This window comes from Malus domestica, chromosome 05 (assembly GCF_042453785.1).
Source record: "Malus domestica chromosome 05, GDT2T_hap1".
In the NCBI taxonomy this organism is placed as follows: Eukaryota; Viridiplantae; Streptophyta; class Magnoliopsida; order Rosales; family Rosaceae; genus Malus; species Malus domestica.
The window spans coordinates 26,972,622-26,996,219 of NC_091665.1; the positions used below are offsets into that span (position 1 = coordinate 26,972,622).

General features: G+C 40.2%; 3 protein-coding genes and 1 long non-coding RNA gene across 5 annotated transcripts; 3 read left to right on the forward strand and 1 right to left on the reverse strand.

Moving 5' to 3' along the window:
* The first annotated feature begins 340 nt into the window (after window positions 1-340).
* On the forward strand, window positions 341-5,762 carry LOC103445301 (cellulose synthase-like protein D4). Its single transcript, XM_008384291.4, has 6 exons — window positions 341-1,044; window positions 1,357-1,743; window positions 2,007-2,811; window positions 3,248-3,655; window positions 3,865-4,232; window positions 4,357-5,762. Exons 1-6 carry the CDS (start codon window positions 581-583, stop codon window positions 5,318-5,320), a joined length of 3,396 nt encoding a protein of 1,131 aa, XP_008382513.3. The 5' UTR covers window positions 341-580; the 3' UTR covers window positions 5,321-5,762.
* Window positions 5,763-6,157: 395 nt separating this feature from the next.
* On the forward strand, window positions 6,158-7,031 carry LOC139195936 (uncharacterized). The gene is made up of 2 exons (XR_011581017.1): window positions 6,158-6,580; window positions 6,789-7,031. It is a non-coding gene; the product is annotated as an uncharacterized lncRNA (long non-coding RNA).
* A 2,089-nt stretch (window positions 7,032-9,120) lies between these two features.
* Window positions 9,121-14,135, forward strand: LOC114824863 (cellulose synthase-like protein D4). The gene is made up of 6 exons (XM_029102318.2): window positions 9,121-9,853; window positions 10,023-10,409; window positions 10,644-11,448; window positions 11,841-12,248; window positions 12,403-12,770; window positions 12,866-14,135. The coding sequence occupies exons 1-6, from the start codon at window positions 9,390-9,392 to the stop codon at window positions 13,830-13,832; spliced, it is 3,399 nt and encodes a 1,132-aa protein (XP_028958151.2). The 5' UTR covers window positions 9,121-9,389; the 3' UTR covers window positions 13,833-14,135.
* A 268-nt stretch (window positions 14,136-14,403) lies between these two features.
* LOC103445302 (AT-rich interactive domain-containing protein 3-like) lies at window positions 14,404-20,122 on the reverse strand. 2 transcript variants are annotated; one of them, XM_029102320.2, is made up of 13 exons: window positions 19,934-20,122; window positions 17,817-19,686; window positions 17,676-17,715; window positions 17,191-17,243; window positions 16,906-16,951; window positions 16,720-16,800; window positions 16,405-16,530; window positions 16,253-16,304; window positions 16,093-16,168; window positions 15,917-15,983; window positions 15,783-15,833; window positions 15,496-15,588; window positions 14,404-14,752 (listed from the first exon to the last, which is right to left on the reverse strand). In XM_029102320.2, exons 1-13 carry the CDS (start codon window positions 20,103-20,105, stop codon window positions 14,648-14,650), a joined length of 2,832 nt encoding a protein of 943 aa, XP_028958153.2. In that variant the 5' UTR covers window positions 20,106-20,122; the 3' UTR covers window positions 14,404-14,647. The 2 variants fall into 2 exon arrangements, with proteins under 2 accessions (XP_028958153.2, XP_028958152.2); XM_029102319.2 differs by having other exon boundaries at window positions 16,093-16,177.
* Between the last annotated feature and the right edge of the window lie 3,476 nt (window positions 20,123-23,598).

Below are 23,598 nucleotides of genomic sequence, written 5' to 3' on the forward strand. Positions count from 1 at the left end.
GAATCATATCTAAATATTCTATTTTCCGAATTACGATTTTAACACTTTTATTTGTGTATTACGAATATAAGTTAAACCTTTTATATTGGGATAGTTTTGTGCTGTTTTTTTTGTGAAGTGAGCATTTTTGGCATCCAAGAAAGCTTCACCATTTTTATGCTCTCACTATATATATATAGATATAGATAATATAAGACCTCAGCTGCTAGCTCTCTCCTTTTCCCTCCACAAACACACTCCTCAAAACTCGTAACGCAATTCTCTAAAAACGGCATATCAGCAAAGATCGGTCTCTCTCTCTCTCTCTCTCTCTCTCTCTAAACACCCCCCATCTCATGAAACATTCGACCACAACCTTCTTCCTGTAGCAATAAAACAATGTCTCTTCCCATTTCATCCAATTCTTTGGGCACACTTCAGCCTTTCCCAATTCAACAGAGTAACATTACATTACTATTTTCTTAAGAAACCATTTCATTTCGCTACATTGAATACAACGTTGATCGAAAATTGTAAAAAGGGATCGAAGAATTTGGTAATCGAAAAGAACAGGAACTAGAGAGATTGGTATAGCTAGACAATGTCAACTTCCCAGAATGGAGAGCCGTCAAAGAAGGCGATAAAAACCCCAGGTGGTTCTGGTAGCTCTCAAGACAAAGCTAATTTGAGTGGCCAAACTGTTAAGTTTGCGCGAAGAACTTCAAGTGGACGGTATGTGAATCTGTCGAGAGAAGACCTTGATATGTCTGACGAATTATCCGGGGACTATATGAACTACACAGTTCATATTCCTCCCACCCCGGATAACCAGCCCATGGACACATCCGTAGCTGTCAAGGCAGAGGAGCAATATGTTTCAAATTCCTTGTTTACCGGAGGGTTCAATAGCGTGACTCGTGCGCATCTCATGGATAAGGTGATTGATTCAGAGGTGACTCATCCTCAGATGGCTGGAGCCAAAGGCTCTGCATGCATGATGCCTTCTTGTGATGGTAAAGTGATGAAGGATGAGAGAGGAGTTGATATAACCCCTTGTGATTGCCGGTATGAGCTACGATACTCAAATTAATTACTAGTTTTATTACTATGCTAATAAGATCTTAAAATCTTCGGGTACTAAAGCGAAGCTCAGAAATCCAAAACAAATAATATCAACTAGTACTTTTGGGTAGGATTTTCAGTCACTTTTTCTCCCCCTGTACTACTCCTATTATTACAATCAAGGGAGCAGAAAACGTGAAGTGAGTGCAGAAATCGGTTCCCTTTTGGACGAGGGCTAGATTTTGCGTTGTGTAATTTTAACGAGTCTTAAACGTCTATGTTTTTTTTTTATCGTGTTCGAATTGTGTTTTGTAGGTTCAAAATCTGTAGAGATTGTTATCTGGATGCACAGAACGACACTGGCCTTTGTCCGGGCTGCAAGGAGCAATACAAAGTAGGAGACGATTATGATGAGCCATCAGATTACAACAGTGGAACGCTGCAATTGCCTGGTCCTGACGGAAAAAGGGATAACATGTCTGTGATGAAGAGGAACCAAACGGGAGAATTTGATCACAATAGGTGGTTGTTTGAGACCAACGGGACGTATGGCATTGGCAATGCTTTCTATCCCAAAGATGACGGGTATGGTGATGGAGGTGGTGATTGTTTTGCAGGGGGCTCGCTGGATGCAGATGACAAGCCTTGGAAGCCCCTCAGCAGGGTATTGCCGATCCCAGCTGCCATTATCAGCCCCTACAGGTTCGTATATAAATTTTTTCGCTCAGTACATAGTTTTGTACATGTTGCATTTGTTCACGCAAACAAAAATGTGTTATGCATTAATCGTACTTTCGCAATAAAAAAAGCTTCGCGTAAGTAATAAAACAAAAGAACAATGTTAGATGACACAAGAAGAATGTAAGATGAAGTGATTATGTGTTCATATTCTATGATTATGCAATATAATTAAGATGACTTGACGAACAATTAATATATATTATGTGTTGATCATCGTCTTCTAGGTTACTGATCTTCGTTCGATTAATCGTGCTATGTTTGTTCCTGCATTGGAGAATAGTCAATCCAAACAACGATGCAAGATGGCTGTGGCTCATGTCGATTATCTGCGAAATATGGTTCGCCTTCGCTTGGATTCTTGATCAGACTCCTAAGTTTTTCCCCATTAATCGTCTGACCGATCTTGAAGTCCTCCACGACAAGTTTGACATGCCAACACCATCCAATCCAATGGGCCGGTCTGACCTCCCTGGCATTGACATCTTTGTATCCACTGCTGATCCTGACGTGGAGCCACCTCTCACCACTGCCAACACCATCCTTTCAATCCTAGCCGTTGATTACCCGGTTGAAAAGATAGCTTGCTACGTCTCTGATGATGGAGCTGCCCTCCTCACCTTCGAGGCAATGGCGGAGGCTGCTAGTTTCGCGGACTTGTGGGTCCCCTTCTGCCGGAAGCACAACATTGAGCCGAGGAATCCTGACAGTTACTTCGCGAGGAAAGTTGACCCAACAAAGAACAAGAGTAGTCTGGACTTTGTGAAGGATAGGAGGAAGATCAAGAGGGAGTATGATGAGTTCAAGGTGAGGATCAACGGGCTTCCCGATTCGATCAGGAGGCGGTCCGATGCTTTCCATGCCAGGGAGGAAATGAAGCAGTTGAAGCATATGAGGGAGAATGCAACTGACCCTCTGGAGCAAGTCAAAGTCACCAGGGCTACATGGATGGCTGATGGCACACACTGGCCTGGTGCTTGGGCTGTTCCTTCCCATGACCATGCCAAAGCTGACCATTCAGCAGTTCTTCAGGTAAACATTAGCTCGTCTCGAATTTGAATAAAACTATTTGCCCGTTTACCGATCACCTCTCAAATTCTTAATCATATAGCACAGAAGTGCAAACGATTTAGTAAATTAATACAACTCTAGCTGTTTGCTTGTGCGCACTTCACTATTTGGTCATGGCTTGAAAAGTTCATTTTGTAGTTCTTCATTCAAAAATCAACCTTAAAAAAATTCAACCTAATCGAAAATTGAATTAGATTGAATTTTTTAATAGGATACTCTCAATGATGACCGATTATCGGTTCATATCATGGGAATATTGTGGATTGAAGTCAAATGAATAATTAGCATAATATTAGCTTACTAACTCGTTAGCGCTTGAGTGTTGTCGATAAGCATCCGGTTAGTAAATGCGGCAGAAACAATATTACTCAAAACTTAGATGCTGCATTGTGGATAGGTGATGTTGAAGCCTCCTAGTCCTGACCCCCTATTGGGAAGTGCCGATGATGACAAGCTCATAGATTTCACAGATGTGGATATACGCCTCCCAATGTTTGTCTACATGTCGCGAGAAAAGCGGCCAGGCTATGATCCCAACAAGAAAGCTGGCGCCATGAATGCGCTGGTGAGAGCATCCGCCATCTTGTCGAACGGCCCTTTTATTCTCAACCTTGACTGTGATCACTACATCAACAACTGCAAAGCTATCCGTGAAGGGATGTGCTTCATGATGGACAGAGGCGGTGAAAACATCTGCTACATTCAGTTTCCTCAAAGATTCGATGGCATCGATCCCTCTGATCGCTATGCCAATCACAACACCGTGTTTTTCGATGGCACAATGCGCGCGCTTGATGGTTTGCAGGTACCTTAATCAATTCGAAGCTAAGAAAATTTCTATGGTACAAACTCATGTAACAAACGAACATTTTTTAAAGGTTCACTTTTCTATACTCGGATATGGAAATTGCGAACAGTTAGATTAGTGCGTATATGATACAAGTTCGTAACTTTGAGATTGAGTTACACACATTACATATATACAATCAGTGTGCATGAATCATGGGTTTGCAGGGTCCGCTGTATGTGGGAACCGGGACCATGTTCCGGCGTTTTGCGTTGTACGGTTTTGATCCACCAAATTCTAAGAAATTGCCAGTGAAGAAGGATGCCGTGAAACAAGGAGAGCCTTTGACACAGTCGAATACCCAACCTTTGACAGCCAATGACTTCGATCCAGATCTTGACACCAATCTACTTCCAAAGCGTTTTGGAAATTCGAAAATGCTGGCGGAATCCATACCAGTTGCTGAGTACCAAGGACGACCCCTAGCTGATCATCCTGCAGTGAAATTTGGACGGCCTCCTGGCATTCTCAGAGTTCCTCGTGATCCGCTCGATGCCACTGCTGTTGCTGAAGCTGTCTCGGCCATTTCTTGCTGGTACGTATATAATTAGCTAACAACTTGACGTGGCAGTTGATGTATCAGTTGAAATATGATGGATCAAAATAATTAAATCTAAGTACTAGCTATGCATTTGCTTCAAATTAACATTGCATGACAGGTACGAGGACAAGACCGAATGGGGAGACCATTTGGGGTGGATTTACGGGCCAGTGACAGAAGATGTGGTGACAGGGTACAAAATGCACAACCGAGGATGGCGTTCGGTGTACTGTGTTACCAAGCGTGATGCATTTCGAGGATCAGCGTCCATTAATCTCACTGATCGACTCCACCAAGTACTCCGTTGGGCAACAGGCTCTGTCGAAATTTTCTACTCTCGGAACAATGCCTTCCTCGCCTCATTGCGCCTCAAGTTCCTACAGCGTATTGCCTACATCAATCTCGGTGTCTACCCTTTCACCTCGATCTTTCTCGTCGTGTACTGCTTCCTGCCTGCGCTCTGTCTCTTCACAGGACAGTTCATCGTGGTGAATCTCAGCATCACGTTTTTGATCTACTTGCTAATCATCACCGTATGCCTCATTGCTCTGGCCATCCTGGAGGTGAAGTGGTCAGGGATCGAGTTGGAAGAGTGGTGGCGAAACGAGCAGTTTTGGCTCATCTCCGGAACCAGCTCTCACTTGGCTGCTGTTGTGGCAGGGCTTCTAAAAGTGATTGGAGGGATTGAAATTTACTCTACCTCGACTTCCAAGCCAGCTGGAGAGGACAACGATGATATATATGCTGACCTCTACCTTGTGAAGTGGACTTCCCTCATGATCCCTCCAATTGTGATTGGAATGGTGAACCTAATTGCCATTGCCGTTGCGATTTCAAGGGAGATTTATGCTCTGAATCCTGAGTGGGCGAAGCTGATCCGCGGTGTGTTCTTCAGCTTTTGGGTTTTGGCTCACTTGTATCCTTTTGCCAAGGGTTTGATGGGAAGAAGAAGGAAGACGCCTACCATTGTGTTTGTTTGGTCAGGTCTCATTGCCATTACACTTTCCTTGCTCTGGGTCGCCATTAACCCGCCAGCTCCTGGTGCTGCTGGCGTTGCAGGAGCCGGTTTCCAATTTCCGTGAGCTGGTCTGGCATTTTAATGACTTTGATTTTCATATCTTTGACACCACGTAAAAAGAAAAGAACACTTGGACGACGTAGCCGATCGGATTGGATTTAGAGTTTTAGGGTCAAGAAACTGTAGAAATATCAACTAGAAGGATTTACAGGTACCTTTCGATTTAGTCCTCCGCCGTTTGAGGGAGAAGATTGTTTTGTTCTAAGATTATACTTGGTGGTAAAACTATACGATAGTTTTACGGTTAGAATTGTTGTGTTGTGTGTATATACGTGTTAGATTATTGTTAATTAATTCCGAATTCTGTCCGTTGTAACATGTATTATAAAAATGTAATTTTTATTTGTAATTAGTATAAGATTCTTATTTGAATAGGAATTTGTATAACCCAATATATGGTAATATTTTTCACAAATCAATACAATGTGTTATAAATTTATGTTGCATCACTTGTCTATGTGTTCTCTATATGTATCTCTTTCTTCTTTTATTTCAATGACTGTTTGGTGGGCTGGTTGAGATCGGTTATGACTAATAAATTGAACTTGAGTTCAATTCGTTGTTTGTTGAGTCAAAATATGAGATGGACTAAACTGGACATGATGAGTTATAAATCCACAATAGATAAATTATCTTTGTACATGAGTTACAAGTCGTCCTACATATCTCTGTCAATCCAATTCCTAAAATCTAATCCCATCCACCTCACCGTACAGCCCTTAGAATTTTCCTATCTTCTATGTTGCATCAGCCCTTTTTCTTCTTCCTTGCTGTCCCATCGTCAACAAAAGAAAAAGGGCACACGTCCACCTTTTAGGTTTTGTCTTCTGTTGCCGTCATAATTCTATAGGCTTTTCAATTTCTTCTCTTGCTTCTCCCCCTTTTCTTATGGCGTCATTTCGGCCCAATTATCCATCTTACCCAGTTCCCTCCTACCAGCCCCATGCCACCAGTATCTCTTCTGCCAGCCCCTGGCTCACATCCCTGCCCCAGCAGCCTGCACAGCGGTTCAAGTTCGTCCCGTTCTCTACGTGGTCCAGCTTGGTTTTACAACTGTAACACCTCTCAACACACCCAACACGCTTGCCCGCATCGCTACAGCGTGTCTGATCAGGCACCACCCTCTGTTAGTGCCCAATTTTTACGGCAACCAGATTCCATTTGGTATCTGATACTGGTGCTACTCATCACATGACGTGTCAATCGTCTTTGGTTCTTCATATGCAGCCCTATGCCGGCCCCTCTACTGTCTATTTGAGTAATGGTGATACTATGAATATTACCCATACTAGTACCATCCCTATTTCTCTTAGTTCTTCTAATTTTAATTAGCGCAATACTTTTTATCTTCCTGACCTTCCTAAAATCTTTTGTCTATTGAGCGTTTACACAAGACAATTTAGTGCTATTTGTCTCTGTTTCTCATTTTTAATCAAATGTATGACTTACTTACTGATGTGTTACTATTTTAGAGCCCTGTAAAGATGAGCTTTATCCTCTGTCCTTGTCCTCCACAGTTTCTACCGTCCTTCAAGCCTATGCTGCTATCTCTACCACAACTTGGCATCAACGTCTTCTAGTCTCAATCCCACTGTCAAGGTCGATAAATCCTTTTGTACGAATTGTGCCCAGCAAGTTCACTCAATTACCTTTTTATTCCAATCATAACATTTGTGGTTCTTCCCTTTTTTATATTATTCATTCCGATATGTGGATGTCTCCGGTTACATCTGTCAGTGGTTTTCGTTGTAATGTACTTTTGATTGACGAATTTTCCCGTTATTCTTGGATTTATCTTATGAAACAAAAATATGAGGTCTTTGATCACTTTAAAAACTTTGTTTCCATAATTCAAAACATGTTTCATGCTACTATTATGGTACTCCAAAGTGACAATGGTGCTGAATATGTCAATCAATCCTTCTTTACCTTTTGTCATGAACATGACATTGAATAACGTTGTACTTGCAGCCACACTCCACAACAAAATGGCCTTGCCAAATGGCATTGCCACCCTTATTCGTTCCATTCTCCAGACAATCGGCTTACCTCACGCATTGTGCCTCTTACCTTATTAATATCCTTCCCACACCCATTTTAGATTGGATCACTCCTTATCGGGTTCTTTTGGTTATCTTCCCACTTATTCTCACCTTTGTGTTTTTGGTTGTCTTTGTTTTCCTCACTGTATTGTGATTTTGGTTGTCTTTGTTTTTCTCATCTTGAACCGTATGTTGCTCACGAGTTAGAGGATCGTTCTAAACCCTGTGTCTTTCTATATTAGAGTCCTCTAATCTACTTGTGTAAAAAATGTTGATATTCGTCATTGATTGTTCTGCAACATGTCGCTATATCTCCAATGTGATTGTTGATTATTTGCTTGAAGTTTTCACCATTGTTTTTGGAATTGGTTGATTATTAATACTTAATAATGTTTACTCGATTGAATAATGAGCTTAATCGAAATTGAGTTTTTTTGTTCTTTTTGTAAGTTGTTATCTCGTTATTCTGCTTCTTAGTCTGACACTGCACCAAACTCTTTACTAAGTCAATCCAGTTTAATCCTGAAGTTAATTCAATCCAAAATAATCAGGTGCAACAAACGCACTCTAAGCTTAATGTTGAAAAATTAACTCATGAGGAAGTAGAATTCTGTATGAAAAATATCCTCTGTTTTCATTGAAAAGAAAAGTATTTTAAAGGTCTTTTTTGTGTAAAAGGAATTACTTTTGCTGAATGTACAAGGATTGGGAGATTATGAGCCTAGATTTCAAGCCTTGGACCCAAGGCTCCTTTCATGGAGGGGGTATGGATATGATGCCAAGTGGCATCATCCTAACAGTACATGTGTCAATTGTTTGTAACAGATTTGGTTGAGCTATTGGGTTTGTAGTTTTATTAGTTATTACAAGGGTTTGTAGAAGAAAGGTTGGTGGTTGTAAAAGTCGTTCAGTTTAATAAAAGTTACTGTTCTTTACACTTGAGTGAAAGTGGAAGAGGGATCCTATCAGAAGCAACTTAATGAAACTATCAAGATTAACAATTACCGTTTTGAATTTTACATTTCGAAGCAGAGACATCAAGGTGTTATTTTCACAAACTAATCATGCGACTTCACATTATACAGAACAATTAAAAAGTTAGACGGCACACGTGATAAGTTTGAAACACTGCGATATTGGTGTCTCGTAATATATAATCACTCTTATAAAAGAGAATTGGTTTAAGCATATTCCTTTTCTCTTCTTGCACAACTCTTTTTATTTTATTCAATCAAATGGCTAAAAATAAATACAAGTGTGCTTTCATAAAAATAAAAAATAAAAAAACCAATCAACAATATGATAAATAGTTCAACCACTTATAAATGTATAAATATTCAAATATTTATACCTAAACGAAGCATTATTGAATTATGTATCAGTGTATAAATGCTCAAATATTTAGAGAAATATCTTTGTTAATTAGAGGGTATGAAATGTCAATGGTAACTAACCAACCATATTACCAGTAACATCGAACGTAATGGGTAGTTCTTACAATATGATAACGCGTGTTGTACATATGAACATATATAAATAGAATATTGGTAATACTATATAACGATGTTATAGTCACACCACGTAGACATGAAGAAAGTTATATGGTTATAACTTATAATATAATACCTCAGCAGCTAGCTCCCTCCTTTACCCTCCACAAACACACTCCTCAAAACTCGTAACGCGATTCTCTTAAAACGGCATATCAGCAACGACCCGGTCTCTCTCTCTCTCTAAAACCATCTGTTCATTCTAACTAATTGGAGTAAAAAAACACCTCCCCATCTCATGAGACATTCGATCACAGCCTTCTTCGTGTACCAATAACAATGTCTCCCACCATTTCATCCAGTTCTTTGGGCACACTTGTGCCTTTCCCAATTCACTGGAGGCATATTACATTAATATTTTCCTGAGAAACCATTTCGTTTCGCTACATTGTATACGACGGCGATCGAAAACTCTAAAAGGGGTTCGAAGAATTTGGTAATCGAAAAGAAAAGGAAGTAGAGAGATTGGTATAGCGAGACAATGGCAACTTCCCAGAATAAAGAACCGTCGAAGAAGGCGATAAAAAGCCCTGGGGGTTCTGGTAGCTCTCAAGGCAAAACTAATTCGAGTGGCCAAACTGTTAAGTTTGCGCGAAGAACTTCAAGTGGACGGTATGTGAGTCTGTCGAGAGAAGACCTTGATATGTCCGGGGAATTATCCGGGGACTATATGAACTACACAGTTCATATTCCACCCACCCCGGATAACCAGCCCATGGACACATCCGTGGCTGTCAAGGCAGAGGAGCAATATGTTTCGAATTCTTTATTTACCGGCGGGTTCAATAGCGTGACACGTGCACATCTCATGGACAAGGTGATTGATTCGGAGGTGACTCATCCTCAGATGGCTGGAGCCAAAGGCTCTGCATGCATGATGCCTGCTTGTGATGGTAAGGTGATGAAGGATGAGAGAGGAGTTGATATAACCCCTTGTGATTGCAGGTATGAGCTACGATACTCGAATTAATTACTAGTTTGATTACTATGCTTATAATATCTTGAGATCTTCGGGTACTAAGTGAAGCTCAGAAATCCAAAAAAAAAATATTTTCAACTAGTACTTTTGGATAGGATTTCCGCATTCACTTTTTCTTCGAATTGTGTTTTGTAGGTTCAAAATCTGCAGAGATTGCTATTTGGATGCACAGAAGGACACTGGCCTTTGTCCAGGCTGCAAGGAGCAATACAGAGTAGGAGACGAATATGATGAGCCATCGGATTACAACAGTGGAACGCTGCAATTGCCTGGTCCTGACGGAAAAAGGGATAACATGTCTGTGATGAAGAGGAACCAAACGGGAGAATTTGATCACAATAGGTGGTTGTTTGAGACCAAGGGGACTTATGGTGTTGGCAATGCTTTCAATCCCCAAGATGACGGGTATGGTGATGGCGGTGGTGATGGCTTCCCAGGGGGCTCGCTGGATGCAGATGACAAGCCCTGGAAGCCCCTCAGCAGGATATTGCCAATCCCTGCTGCCATTATCAGCCCCTACAGGTCAGCATAAAAATTCTTTCGCCCAGTACTTAGTTTGTAGATGTTGCATTTGTTCACGCAAACAAAACATGTTATGCATAAATCGTACTTCCGCAATAGAACAAGCTTCGCAAAAGTTATAAAACAATAAGAACATTGTAAGATGAAGTGATAATGTTCATTTTGTATTATTATGCACTATAATTAAGATGACTAACAATTAATATATATTTTATGCTGATCATCGTCTTGTAGGTTACTGATCTTCGTTAGATTAATCGTGCTATCATTCTTCCTGCATTGGAGAGTAGTCAATCCAAACAATGATGCAAGATGGCTGTGGCTCATGTCGATTATCTGCGAAATATGGTTCGCCTTCTCTTGGATTCTTGATCAGACTCCAAAGTTTTTCCCCATTAATCGTCAGACCGATCTTGAAGTCCTCCACGACAAGTTTGACATGCCATCACCATCCAATCCAACGGGCCGGTCTGACCTCCCTGGCATTGACTTCTATGTATCGACTGCTGATCCTGACAAAGAGCCACCTCTCACCACTGCCAATACCATCCTTTCAATCCTAGCCGTTGATTACCCGGTTGAAAAGATAGCATGCTACATCTCTGATGATGGAGGTGCCCTCCTCACCTTCGAGGCAATGGCGGAGGCTGCTAGTTTCGCGGACTTGTGGGTCCCCTTCTGCCGGAAGCACGACATTGAGCCGAGGAATCCTGAGAGTTACTTCGCGTTGAAAGTTGACCCAACAAAGAACAAGAGTAGTCTGGACTTTGTGAAGGATAGGAGGAAGATCAAGAGGGAGTATGATGAGTTCAAGGTGAGGATCAACGGGCTTCCGGATTCGATCAGGAGGCGGTCTGATGCTTTCCATGCCAGGGAGGAAATGAAGCAGTTGAAGAATATGAGGGAGAATGGAACTGACCCTCTGGAGCAAGTCAAAGTCCCCAAGGCTACATGGATGGCTGATGGCACACATTGGCCTGGTACTTGGGCTGTTCCTTCCCATGACCATGCCAAAGGTGACCATTCCGGAATTCTTCAGGTAACATTAGCTTCTCACGAATTCGAATAAACTATTTGCATGGTTACCGATTGCCTCTCAAATTCTCTATCATATAGCGCACAAGCGCTAACCATTTAGTAAGTTAATACAACTCTAACCATCGTTTGGGTGCACTCCACTATTCGGCTTGAACAGTTGATTTTGTATTTCTTCGTTCGAGATCCACAAAATTAATTCCACCTAATCGAAAATTGTTTTAAAAGGGCTAAACGATTTTCAACTAGAGTGAATTTTTTGTTAGGATAATCTCAATGATGACCTATGAACAGTTCATATCATGGGAATATTGTGGAATGGACTCAAACGAATAGTTAGCATTATATTAACTTACTGTCGCATTACTCAAAACTTTGATGCTGCATTGTGCATAGGTGATGTTGAAGCCTCCTAGTCCTGACTCACTATTGGGAAGTGCCGATGATGACAAGCTCATAGATTTCACAGATGTGGATATACGCCTCCCGATGTTTGTCTACATGTCGCGAGAAAAGCGGCCGGGCTATGATCACAACAAGAAAGCTGGCGCCATGAATGCGCTGGTGAGAGCATCCGCCATCTTGTCGAACGGCCCTTTCATTCTCAACCTTGACTGTGATCACTACATCAACAACTGCAAAGCTATCCGTGAAGGGATGTGCTTCATGATGGACAGAGGTGGTGAAAACATCTGCTACATTCAGTTTCCTCAGAGATTCGAAGGAATTGATCCCTCTGATCGCTATGCCAATCACAACACCGTGTTTTTCGACGGCAATATGCGTGCGCTTGATGGTTTGCAGGTACCTTAATCAATTCGAAACTAAGAAAATTTCTATGTTACAAACTCGTGTGACAGTTCGATTTGTGCGCATGTGATACAATTTGTAACTTGGAGATTAAGTTACACACATATTATGTACTTACAATCAGTATGCATGAATCATTGGTTTGCAGGGTCCGATGTATGTGGGAACCGGGACCATGTTCCGGCGTTTTGCCTTGTACGGTTTTGATCCACCAAATCCTGACAAGCTGCCGGTGAAGAAGGATACTGAGACACCAGGAGAGCCTTTGACACAGTCGACTACAGAACCTTTGACAGCCTGTGACTTTGACCCGGATCTTGACACCAATCTACTTCCCAAGCGTTTTGGAAATTCGACAATGCTGGCGGAATCCATACCAGTTGCTGAGTACCAAGGCCGACCCCTAGCTGATCATCCTGCAGTGAAATTTGGACGGCCTCCGGGCGTTCTCAGAGCTCCTCGTGATCCGCTCGATGCCACAAGTGTTGCTGAAGCCGTGTCTTCCATTTCTTGCTGGTATGTATATAACTAACTGACAACATGATGTGATCACTCAATAATTTAATCTTACTAGCAATGTATTTTTGCATCAAATTAACATTCCGTGACAGGTACGAGGACAAGACCGAATGGGGAGACCGTGTGGGGTGGATTTACGGGTCGGTGACAGAAGACGTGGTGACAGGGTACAGAATGCACAACCGAGGATGGCGCTCAGTGTACTGCGTTACCAAGCGTGATGCATTTCGAGGTTCAGCTCCCATTAATCTCACTGATCGACTCCACCAAGTGCTCCGTTGGGCAACAGGTTCTGTCGAAATTTTCTTCTCTCGGAACAATGCCTTCCTCGCTTCAATGCGCCTCAAATTACTACAGCGCCTTTCCTACGTCAATGTCGGTGTCTACCCTTTCACCTCGATATTTCTCATCGTGTACTGCTTCCTCCCAGCGCTCTCGCTCTTCACTGGACAGTTCATCGTGGCGAATCTCAACGTCACGTTTTTGATCTACTTGCTAACCATAACCATATGCCTCATTGCTCTGGCCCTCCTGGAGGTGAGGTGGTCGGGGGTCGCGTTGGAAGACTGGTGGCGAAACGAGCAGTTTTGGCTCATCTCCGGAACCAGCGCTCACTTGGCTGCTGTGGTGCAAGGGCTTCTAAAAGTGATGGCAGGGATTGAAATTTCCTTTACCTTGACAGCCAAGTCAGCTGGAGACGACAATGATGATATATATGCTGACCTCTACCTTGTGAAGTGGACTTCCCTCATGATCCCTCCAATTGTGATTGGAATGGTGAACATAATAGCCATTATCGTCGCATTTTCAAGGGAGGTTTATGCTCCGAATCCTCAGTGGGCGAGGTTTATCGGCGGTGCCTTCTTCAGCTTTTGGGTTTTGGCTCACTTGTATCCTTTTGCCAAGGGTTTGATGGGAAGAAGAAGGAAGACGCCTACCATTGTGTTTGTTTGGTCAGGTCTCATTGCCATTACACTTTCCTTGCTCTGGGTCGCCATTAACCCTCCAGCTCCTGGTGCTGTCGCTGGCGCTGCAGGAGGCGGGTTCCAATTTCCGTGAGCTGGTCTGGTTACTGAGTACATTTTAACGACTTTGATTTTCAAATCTTTGATATGAAAGTAAAATGAAAAGAAAAGAACACTTGAACTACGTAGCCTATCGGATTGGATTAGAGAGTTTTAGGGTCAAGAAACTGTAGAAATATAAACTAGAAGGATTCACAGGTACCTTTCGATTTCGTCCTCCGCCGTTTGAGGGAGAATGTTGTTTTGTTCTATGATTGTACTGGGCGGAGTTTGTATATCTTTTACTGGAGTTATGCTGAAATGTCTGTAAACTGACCGTATTTTTTCCTCTTGTAAACATTCACCGTGTGTCTGATATAATCAACCCGCGTCGTTCTGGTGTACAGGGCATGTAATGTACGGATTCAGAGGATATACGTAAGCAAAAGAGTAAAACTTTCATGTCACGAGTGCATCCATCTGTCGTTCATATCTCACTCGTCATTTGACTTAGCAGGCAACGAGTGAGAAATGCTAATCGAACATCGTTTCATTCCTTTATGTATAAAATCGGAAGGAGAATTCACTTCTAAGCTCTTATGTTTAAAACAGAAAGCGGGAAGCCGTAAAGTCGAGGATCAAATCTTTATAACAGGAGACCCAAAATGTTTGCATTACACGAGTCTCATCATTTTAACTATAACTGCTGACAACAATAATTATTGGTTGGTCGATCAGAGATCCGTCCAACTGCATAGGCTGGAGCTACAAGTGTAAGTATGAACAAACCAAAACTATCAGTATTCTATCTTCTCAAGACTAACCGTTGTTCACTGTACGTCTGGGACACATGATATTCGTCGCTACAGTTTAGAAATCTGACTGTTCAAATGGAACGCGCACAAACAACTGCCCGTTCAAGGTCACGACAGCAGATGTCTGATGTGGATCAATTCTCGACGGTAGGCTGACAACCTATAAAGAAAACCACTTTAATAATCCTGCAGCTATACTTTGATAGTGTCACACTACATAACAAAAGTTTGATTTGAACATGAAGGTGTGAGAATTTAACACAACCAGAAATCAGCCTGATGCTTACACTTAGGTATGAGACACAAAGAACCTCTAGGGAACGCTCCCGAAGCAAAAAGAAAAACAAAACTACTTTTTAAGGATTCTTTTTCCCTCCATATCTAATAACTATCGTCACTAACCCTAAACGTATTGTAGCTCCATCAACTGAACAGAAACAAATTGATACAACTGCAAGGGTAATCTATGCAAGAGTTCAGATAGGTTATCTATATGTCATTAATAATTAACATGAACTGTGTTAAGGTCCATTAAATATGACAGTACCACCGACTAAGTGGCTTAAACATGCTGCAAAAATTGCAAAGAACCACAGATGTAGGTAATATAGGGCTCGTTTGGTAACTAGGATTAGATTGGAGCGGATAAATCATAAAATTCAATGAATGTTGAGGGTCGAGGTGAATGATTTTCACTTGGAGGGGATTAAAATGGGATTAGGCATGAAGGAAATTCCCCCCTTCAAATTGGAAGGGATAAGTTTCCTTAATAAGCAATCCCCTTCTAATCCCCTCCAAATGAAAAATCATTAACCTCTTAACTTTAACATATCTTGAATTTTATGATTTATCCACTCCAGTCCTAGTTACGAAACGATCTCATAATTATAAAGTTATGCCAACCTTCTTAAAGGGTGTGACACCCCAAGGATTATCCAGTTGTGTTGGTTGACCAGATATAATCAAGCGTCCGGCTGGATCAGATTGCACATGCACCTGAATCATAATCATTGTTAATGACAAAAACACACAGAGAATATAACTAGCAGAATCAGTATATAATTTCTTGGAAACCGTAAAAGCAGCATGCCTATTTGAAACCCATGGAAAAGAGCTACCGACCTTAGCTATGAAACCAAAATGACAAACTTATAAACAACAATGATAACATAATTAGTTCATGGACTAACCTCCTCGCGCAGAAGCCCTGGAACTAAGGCATATACCTCAAAGCAGTCATTCTGTATACGGTCAAGTTTCAGTTCTAATTAGATTAATAAGTAGAAATATGTTAAGTCCGAACAGTGAGATGAGAGGAACATACAAATTTTTTCACATTAATCTTTACCCAATCTGCTGGGGGTCCAATATCAAATACCATTGTATCCATTCTGTAAACAAGGTGAAAACAAAAATGTTGAGCTGGAATAATATCAAAGGTACTCTTTATTATCACGGATTCACAGGAAAATCACTAGGGGACCAAGAGAAAGTAGTAACCGTGGTTTTGTAGCTTTCATGTCAGCAACTTGGATACCAGAATCCATATGAGATGGCTTTTTCCGCTTTAGTAAACCTGAGTTAACTAAACATTTTTAAGATAGAGAAGATCACTATGGCAGCAAAAATGTCAAAAATTTAAGCTCATCAGTCATCATACCAGAATTTTTTAGTTGCTTGTCACTTTTGGGCATGGTACTCAGGTGCTTATCCTAACACATGAACAAAAGAAATATCATCAGGGCGGGAAAATGGCCAAAGAAACAGAGAATAAAAACAAATAAACATAAAGAGGTTAAAATTTCTCCAGACCTTATTAATTGCATCTCCAACCTCACCATTATTACCATGATGGCGGTGAGAGTGCCAACCCTGCATGGCACGAGCTGCAGCATCCCTTAGCGCCCTGCCTGAACCTAAAGTCTGGCCGCCATCAGCCTGCATTCAAACCCAAGAAGATGACTTAACCAAGAAACAAAAGAACAAAAGAGAAAAAGAACCAAAATTCTGTGTCTGTGCAGGTCCAGTGCCAGAAACTAATATTACTCATGCAACATTGAGCATCATTTCCAATTCCTTATACAGAACCGCAGCTAGCAGCATATATGATCGGTTAAGTCTAATTACCCGATTCTCAACTCTAGTAGGCTCTGCAGGAAGAGGAAGTTCACCACCATTCAGTCTATCCCTTTCAAATTCAAGTAATGCCTGTAGAAAATAATAATTAGGGACTCCAAAACCCGCAGGTAAACAGACCAAACACAAAGACGACAATAAAAAGTAAAAACTCAAAAATTATATGTAGAGAATAACCTTCTCATAAAAATTTCGAAAAGTCCAAGAGACGGTAGTACAGGTTCTGTGCACCATGAAAAAAACAGCCATTGGAATGTAAGTTTATAAAAGAATAATAAACTCAAAACAAATGGAATTTCTGTTTGGTGAGTGGGTGGTGTGTTTTGTAATTATATACATAATAACTTTGGATAACCACCACAAAATAAGTTGCCTTCCTCTTTTATTTTATTTTCTGGGCCTGGTAAATCATTCAGATAGCTTAAAGAGAGATATCAAGTAAAGAAAAACAGTATTGCTTACTTTGGGGGATTGAATGATTCTCCAACCTGCCGCCACAACTTGCACGTAGTAACCTACACGTTCCCACAGAAACACTAAGCGGAGTAAACCAATAGAACAATATAGTAAAACCAGTCTACCAAAAGATAATCATTATGCAAGTGCATCAGCCAGCTTGCTTTCTCTCTCTTTCTTTCTCTTCTTCCTTTTTGATAAGTTTTCATATTTGCATAGAGAAACAAATAATGCAGTTGTTTGCTTTAGGTAACTAAGTGTATACACATACAAGAGAGGTCGGGTGAAGTAGGTGTGCCACCAAACTTGTGAATATAGTACCCTTGGCATAGGAATTTGTAATAATCCTTATATATGTGGAGTTGTGTTTTATGCTATTTAACCAATATGGGAATTCAGGGATTCTTTCTCAGCTGTGCATAATACTACCTAATCTACAAATCCTTATTCAAAACTATTCAGGATTCAGAGATAAAAAATCCCACACAAACCTTGTCGTAGCCACCAAGTTTGATCACAGCTCTCCATAACCTGATTTTAAGAAGAAACAACAAAGTGAACATCGAGCCAAAATGTTTTCTAACTAATTAATTTACGCAAATTCAACAGAGATATAATCACCAAGAATTTACTTGAGCAAATTTAATTCCTCTTTGTAGAACTTTGGGGCTTTGAATTCCAAGTTCTTCTCTTTATATAAATTTATCACCTCCTTCGTGAATGACGCTTGCTCCTCCTCAGTCCCTGACTCACCACCCTCATCAGCACCTGGATCCAAGAGAAAGGTTTTCTTTGGTTCTAAGCTCTTCATCCCAACCTTACGCCCAACATAAAATATGGGTTTCTGCAGTTGCTCGTTTATGTCAGTATGAAAAGAAAACTTTGTTTTGTTGCTCACCCCACCATTCAGTCGCTCAACTTTATCACCATCGTCATCAGATTCAGTCTCCATTTCGACTTGATTATCACAAGGCATATCAGGCTCCACCTTACTAACAACATTATCAGTTTCAGCACTGTTATGGGGTTCGCTGGAGGGGTTGGCCTTGATGTTCAACCCACCTATCAGTTTCTTCATACCAACCCCACTATCATGAGACATTTTATCAGTTTCCGCCTTACAAATAGCATTATCAGCTTCAGCACTGATGTGCAGTTCACTGGAGGGATTGACTTCGCTGCTCACCTTATCGGTCAGTTTCTCCATTGCAAACTCACTGTCAGAAGGCATATCAGGCTCCACCTTACGAGCTGCAATATCAGCTTCAGCTCTAATATTTGGTTCGCCAGAGGGGTTGGCCTCACTGCTCACCTCATCTATCAGTTTCTCCGTTGTAACCCCATTATCACGAGAAATATCGAGTTCCACCCTTCCAACAACATTACCAGTTTCAGCACTACTATCTGGTTCATTGGATGATTTGGCTTTGTTGCTTGCCCGTTCTATCAGTTTTTCTGTTGCAACTTCACTATCACAAGGCATACCAGGCTCCACCTTATGAGCAGCATTATCATCTTCAGCAATGATATTGGGGACCTCACTGGTCGCCCCATCTTTCAGTTTCTCTGGTTCAACCTCACTATCATGTGTATCAAGCTCCGCCTTACAAATAACATTATCAGTTTCAGCAGTCCTATCTGGCTCATCGGAGGATTTGCCCTTGTTGCTCTCCCCATCTATCAGATTTTCTGTTGCAACTTCACTATCACAAGGCATACCAGGCTCCACTGTAGAAACAATATTATCAATTTCATCACTGATACGTGTTTCGCTGAAGGGGTTGGCCTCACTGGTCGCCCCATCTGTAAGTTTCTCCATTGCAACCTCACTATCATGAGGCATATCAAGCTCCATCTCACAAGCAACATCATCAGTTTTATAACTTATATCTGCTTCATTGGAAGGGTTGGCCTCACTGCTTACCCCATCTTTCAGAGCTTTTTCTTCCTCAACACCATCACCTTCCTTTTCGATCTCTATGGGGTCCTCAGTGTGAGGCGACCCACCGTCACCAACAAGACTATCAGTCTTGTCACTGGCACCCAATTCAATAGACGGGTTAACTTTGCTGCCCAAATCATCCTTCAGTGCCTCCCCTTTCACACCACCACTCTCCTCACTCACAATCTTCACAGAAACCTCACTCTCACTATGCACACCAGAATCCACATTACTCGCAACCTTATCAGTTTCATTACCGGAATCCAGTTCATTGCACGGTTTGTCAGCAATGTTAGCATCTTCAGGAGTCTCAGGGATAGAGGGAACCGAATCAACTGCACCCGAAATGTCATCACCAGGCAATTCAACACCATTTTCATCAACGCTCTTCAGGGTCTCTATTTCTACACCATCAAAGGTCTTGGGGTTTGGTTCTTCTCCCCCTTCCACATGTGCAGGAACATGGGTACCTGCCCCCCTTTTGTTTTCTCCATCCTCCACCATTTTTCCCTCCTCTTTCTCTACATCCTCCATTTTTTTCCCTATATTTTTCTTTCCTTCTTCAAACATTCAAACAAAAACACACAAAATAAAATAAAAATCCAAACTTTAAACAAAATCCAACCTAATAAATACTCGGAAACAAAAGGAAAGCACGGATTTTGAAGAAAATGAAAACAAATAGAAAGTGGGAATGTTATGAAAAACAACAAAAACGAGTATCATATGTAATGGTTTAACCTCTGCTTGTATTATAACGAGGAGGGAGAAAAACAACAACTTGAAACGACGTGGAGAGAGGCTTACCCAGTTGCCGTTTTTTGGTGACAGGGATGGTGAAGTGGAGGTGGGTGCCGGAGTTGTGCCTTTTCTTCCTCTGGTGGTCTGCTGGTGATGGTTGATCTGACACTCTGGGCTGCCGGTTGCTTCTGCTGCTCTCTTTGCAAATGGTTTTTCCAATTTTAGGACTTCTTATCATTTTTTGACCAAAAACAAAAAGACTTGTTATTGTCCTCTCTTTTTTATCTTCTCACGTGTCAAGATGAGTAATTCTTTGCCTACCATTGATTGATTCTAGGCACCCTGTTTATTTCTCGTCACGTGCTTTAAAAATTTTTATTTTAAAAATGGAGTAACGTAGTTCTTTTTTTTTTTTTACTGTTTTTTAATTTTTTTTTTTTTAGTACATCGATCTTTTTACATTAAAAATATGGAAAGTTCAACTAAGCCACACAATGGACAGCCTAATTTGGTATTGGATTCGATATCCACAAGATTTGAATATAAGACATCTCACTTATAAGTGAAAAAAAATATCATCAGACCGTAGTACTGAGTAGTATTTATTTGTTTTTACTTAATTTTACTTCTTGATATGGTGTCAATGGTGTGGGGTGGGTACTTACGTTAGCTGATGGTGTGTTGGTTGAATTTCTTTTGGCATACAAGAGTCTTAACTCTTCAGTTTGATAAGATTTTGTTAATAACTTCTATGGGAGATTCTATCATGTGATTGGGATATTGGAGATTTTATCATGTGATTGGAATGTTATATAATTGTTTTTTTTTATACAGACTCTTTTAAGAGAAATGATCTCTATTTTTTTTAAATGAGGATTACTTATGAGACCCAATCCATATTGAATTTCAACGATCCAAATCATTCATTTTGTAAATCTCGATTTATAGATCATCCTTGCACATATTCAATTCAATTTGAAACTAGTTGTTTATTTAATTGTCACGATAAAATTTCAATGTTTCTTATAAAATAGTTTTCATCAATAAAGTGGACAATTCAGATTTGGCTAAAATTTTATAAGGTTGATCTATGAGGTGCAACTTAAAAATTCGATAGTTCAAATCGTTGAAGTTCGATATGATGTGAGCCCCACAACTAATCCCTATTTAAAAAAAAAGGGAATTCTTTCCCTTAAAGGTTATGTTTTTTTTATAAAGTGAGTCACGTGACGAGAGAGAGGTAGAGAGATGAGAATAAACACGTAGGTCATGATTGTGCCACAAATTTTGCCAACTTCTAGAAGTTGGCAAAAGTGATGATTTATATCTATAGAAGTTGGCAAAAGTGATGATTTATATCTTTCTCCTAACATGAGTCGTGCAACGAGAGAGACAAAAGAATATACTCATAGGTCGTGATTGTGCCTCAAATTTTGCCACCTTGCAGGAGTGGTCAAAAGTGATGGGGAAGTACCTATATCTTTCTTATAACCTAAGTCTCGTGATGGGAGAGAGATAGAGACAGGATAATATACTAATATGTTGTGATTGTGCCTTAAATTTTGCCACCTTTTAAGAGTTTGATGAGAATGCACTTATATTTATCTTATAACGTGAGTCGCATGATGAGAAAGATAAAGATAAGATAATATACTTATAGTTCTTGATTGTGGCTCAATTTTTACCAACTCTTAGGAGTGGACAAATTAAAAGAAAAGATCATCGAACCTGCCAAAAAAAGGCAACCTATGTTATTCTGTTATATTGTAGAATAAAAAAGAGTATTGGGTTCGACATAATAGATCCAAACCGTAATTTATGGCACTTACCATTTTGTTTTCTTTGGAATCTGCCTATACTAGAATATGTCATATTACTGTTTTTACACATGTTTTGTTTTCAATTATAACAACTCGATGATAGGCCCTTTTTCAATCCTTTTATTTTTTTTTTTAGCCTTTTGTTTATTGGTAAACTAGCCTCTTCGTGCATGTGAGAACACTTTTTATTGTCATTGGTGCTCTGCTTTTCTTAAAATATTTTATGTAAATCGAAACCACATGTCATATGATATCAAGGCTTTTTTATTAGGGAACTTTAACGAAAAGCATCCGGTACTGTTCATTTTAACGAAAAATCACATTTTTACACTAAAAAGTCAATCCTTGTACTATTCACTTTACCCTTTATTTTGTCCTTATCGTTAAAACTCAAAAATTTTGCAAATGACCGCCACACTGAGGGCATCCGCCCCTAGGCTTATACTAGCTCCGTCCTTGGGTATAACTCAAAATTTCTATTTAATTTTAAATATTTTTATATGATATTTGCTATGATTGAGATAAAGCATAAACAATTAGAAATATAATTGAAGAACAATGTGTTCCAACAATATTGTATATTGTATATGAAGGTGATTGGACTAAAAATTAAGTCATAGGTCCGAGTAATCAAGACCTTTGAATGGAGAGAGTTTTAGATTACCTGATGAGTAAAACATTAATATAATTCCAATTATTTTAGATTTTGTTGTTGTGATAACCATATTAATTATTTTCCAAATAATTGAAATTACTTGTGTAACAAACGATATTATCTACATTAAAGGGAAGGGGGCTAAGCCTCACAATGGGCTAGTAATAATGTAGGTCAAATTCGTCTTGGCGAGAATCGAACCAAAATCTCTCATTTACAACAAAAATGAATATCACTAAACCGTAATATTAAGTAAATGAATATAATCACTTTTAATTTGTGATTATTAATACAATCTGAATTAAGTTACGAAAGATTCGGAATGGTAGACTGTCGATTGGATCAAAATAAAATATCTCAAAGCCACCTAATTGGGATTGCATGCCAACATTCTGTTGTTGCTTATTTAAACGAGGATTCTATGCAATCTTTTGGATAAGGATTTTTTTTTTTTGGTCAGTAAAGTAAGGATGGGATTACATCAAGAGGTTTGCACGTCGTCCCTTATTAGCCTTGGGATAATTCACATGCAGAAAATGAGTTTCAGAGAGGTGGTGCAATCAAAGATGCGTCGACAACTGATTATCCAAGGCCTGTTTAGCATGAGGTTCTACAACGTGAATCCTTTTAACTCAATAAACAATTCAAAATTATCTCTACGAAAATGCTCGCTCTACGCGAAAATCACACTAAATATCCTAGCATTTTTCGCCAACATATTTTCAGTTCGAACAAGTAAACAACAATGTATAGACAATATGTGATATTTTCAGTTTAGACTAACAACCTGCAACATTTTTAGTTTGGACAAGTAAACAATAGTGTGTTGACAACCTGTGACATCTTCATTTTTGACTAACAACCTATGCCATCTTCAGTTTGGACTAACAATATTGGAGGGGTAGAACCAAACAATTCAGAAGCACCTTCAGTTCGGATATGTGAAAACACTTAGTTGGTTATCTATCTAAAGTCTTGGCGTACGAAGAATTCTTCATTCTTTCGTCTCAAAAGGCCATCTCATTAGCTTCGGCGAAGTGAGGTGTTCTCCCCTTACCCCTTGTTTGGCACAACGAAAGTCGAACTTATTAGTGAACTTTGCAGTGATCTAGTAACCTTGTTTTCAGGTTCTGAAGTCGAAGGCTGAGACGTTTTCCTTCTTGGACCATAATTGCTTCGGTACAGAGTCAGCAGTGCATCCGACACAACCATCACCTCCATTCTACTCGCCCAACCAAGCTCAGTTGTGAGTTGTC

What these genes read in the sequence shown, in the direction of transcription:
- LOC103445301 (XM_008384291.4), top strand. Translation starts at nt 581, where the DNA reads ATGTCAACTTCCCAGAATGGAGAGCCGTCAAAGAAGGCGATAAAAACC. An exon ending in ATAACCCCTTGTGATTGCCG is followed by an intron (nt 1,045 to 1,356) that starts GTATGAGCTACG and finishes TGTGTTTTGTAG; the next exon opens with GTTCAAAATCTGTAGAGATT. An exon ending in GCGCGCTTGATGGTTTGCAG is followed by an intron (nt 3,656 to 3,864) that starts GTACCTTAATCA and finishes ATGGGTTTGCAG; the next exon opens with GGTCCGCTGTATGTGGGAAC.
- LOC114824863 (XM_029102318.2), top strand. Translation starts at nt 9,390, where the DNA reads ATGGCAACTTCCCAGAATAAAGAACCGTCGAAGAAGGCGATAAAAAGC. An exon ending in GCCATTATCAGCCCCTACAG is followed by an intron (nt 10,410 to 10,643) that starts GTCAGCATAAAA and finishes ATCGTCTTGTAG; the next exon opens with GTTACTGATCTTCGTTAGAT. An exon ending in GTGTCTTCCATTTCTTGCTG is followed by an intron (nt 12,771 to 12,865) that starts GTATGTATATAA and finishes ATTCCGTGACAG; the next exon opens with GTACGAGGACAAGACCGAAT.
- LOC103445302 (XM_029102319.2), bottom strand. Translation starts at nt 20,105, where the DNA reads ATGATAAGAAGTCCTAAAATTGGAAAAACCATTTGCAAAGAGAGCAGC. An exon ending in GAGGAATTAAATTTGCTCAA is followed by an intron (nt 17,716 to 17,816) that starts GTAAATTCTTGG and finishes TCTTAAAATCAG; the next exon opens with GTTATGGAGAGCTGTGATCA. An exon ending in AGATTAATGTGAAAAAATTT is followed by an intron (nt 15,834 to 15,916) that starts GTATGTTCCTCT and finishes GACCGTATACAG; the next exon opens with AATGACTGCTTTGAGGTATA.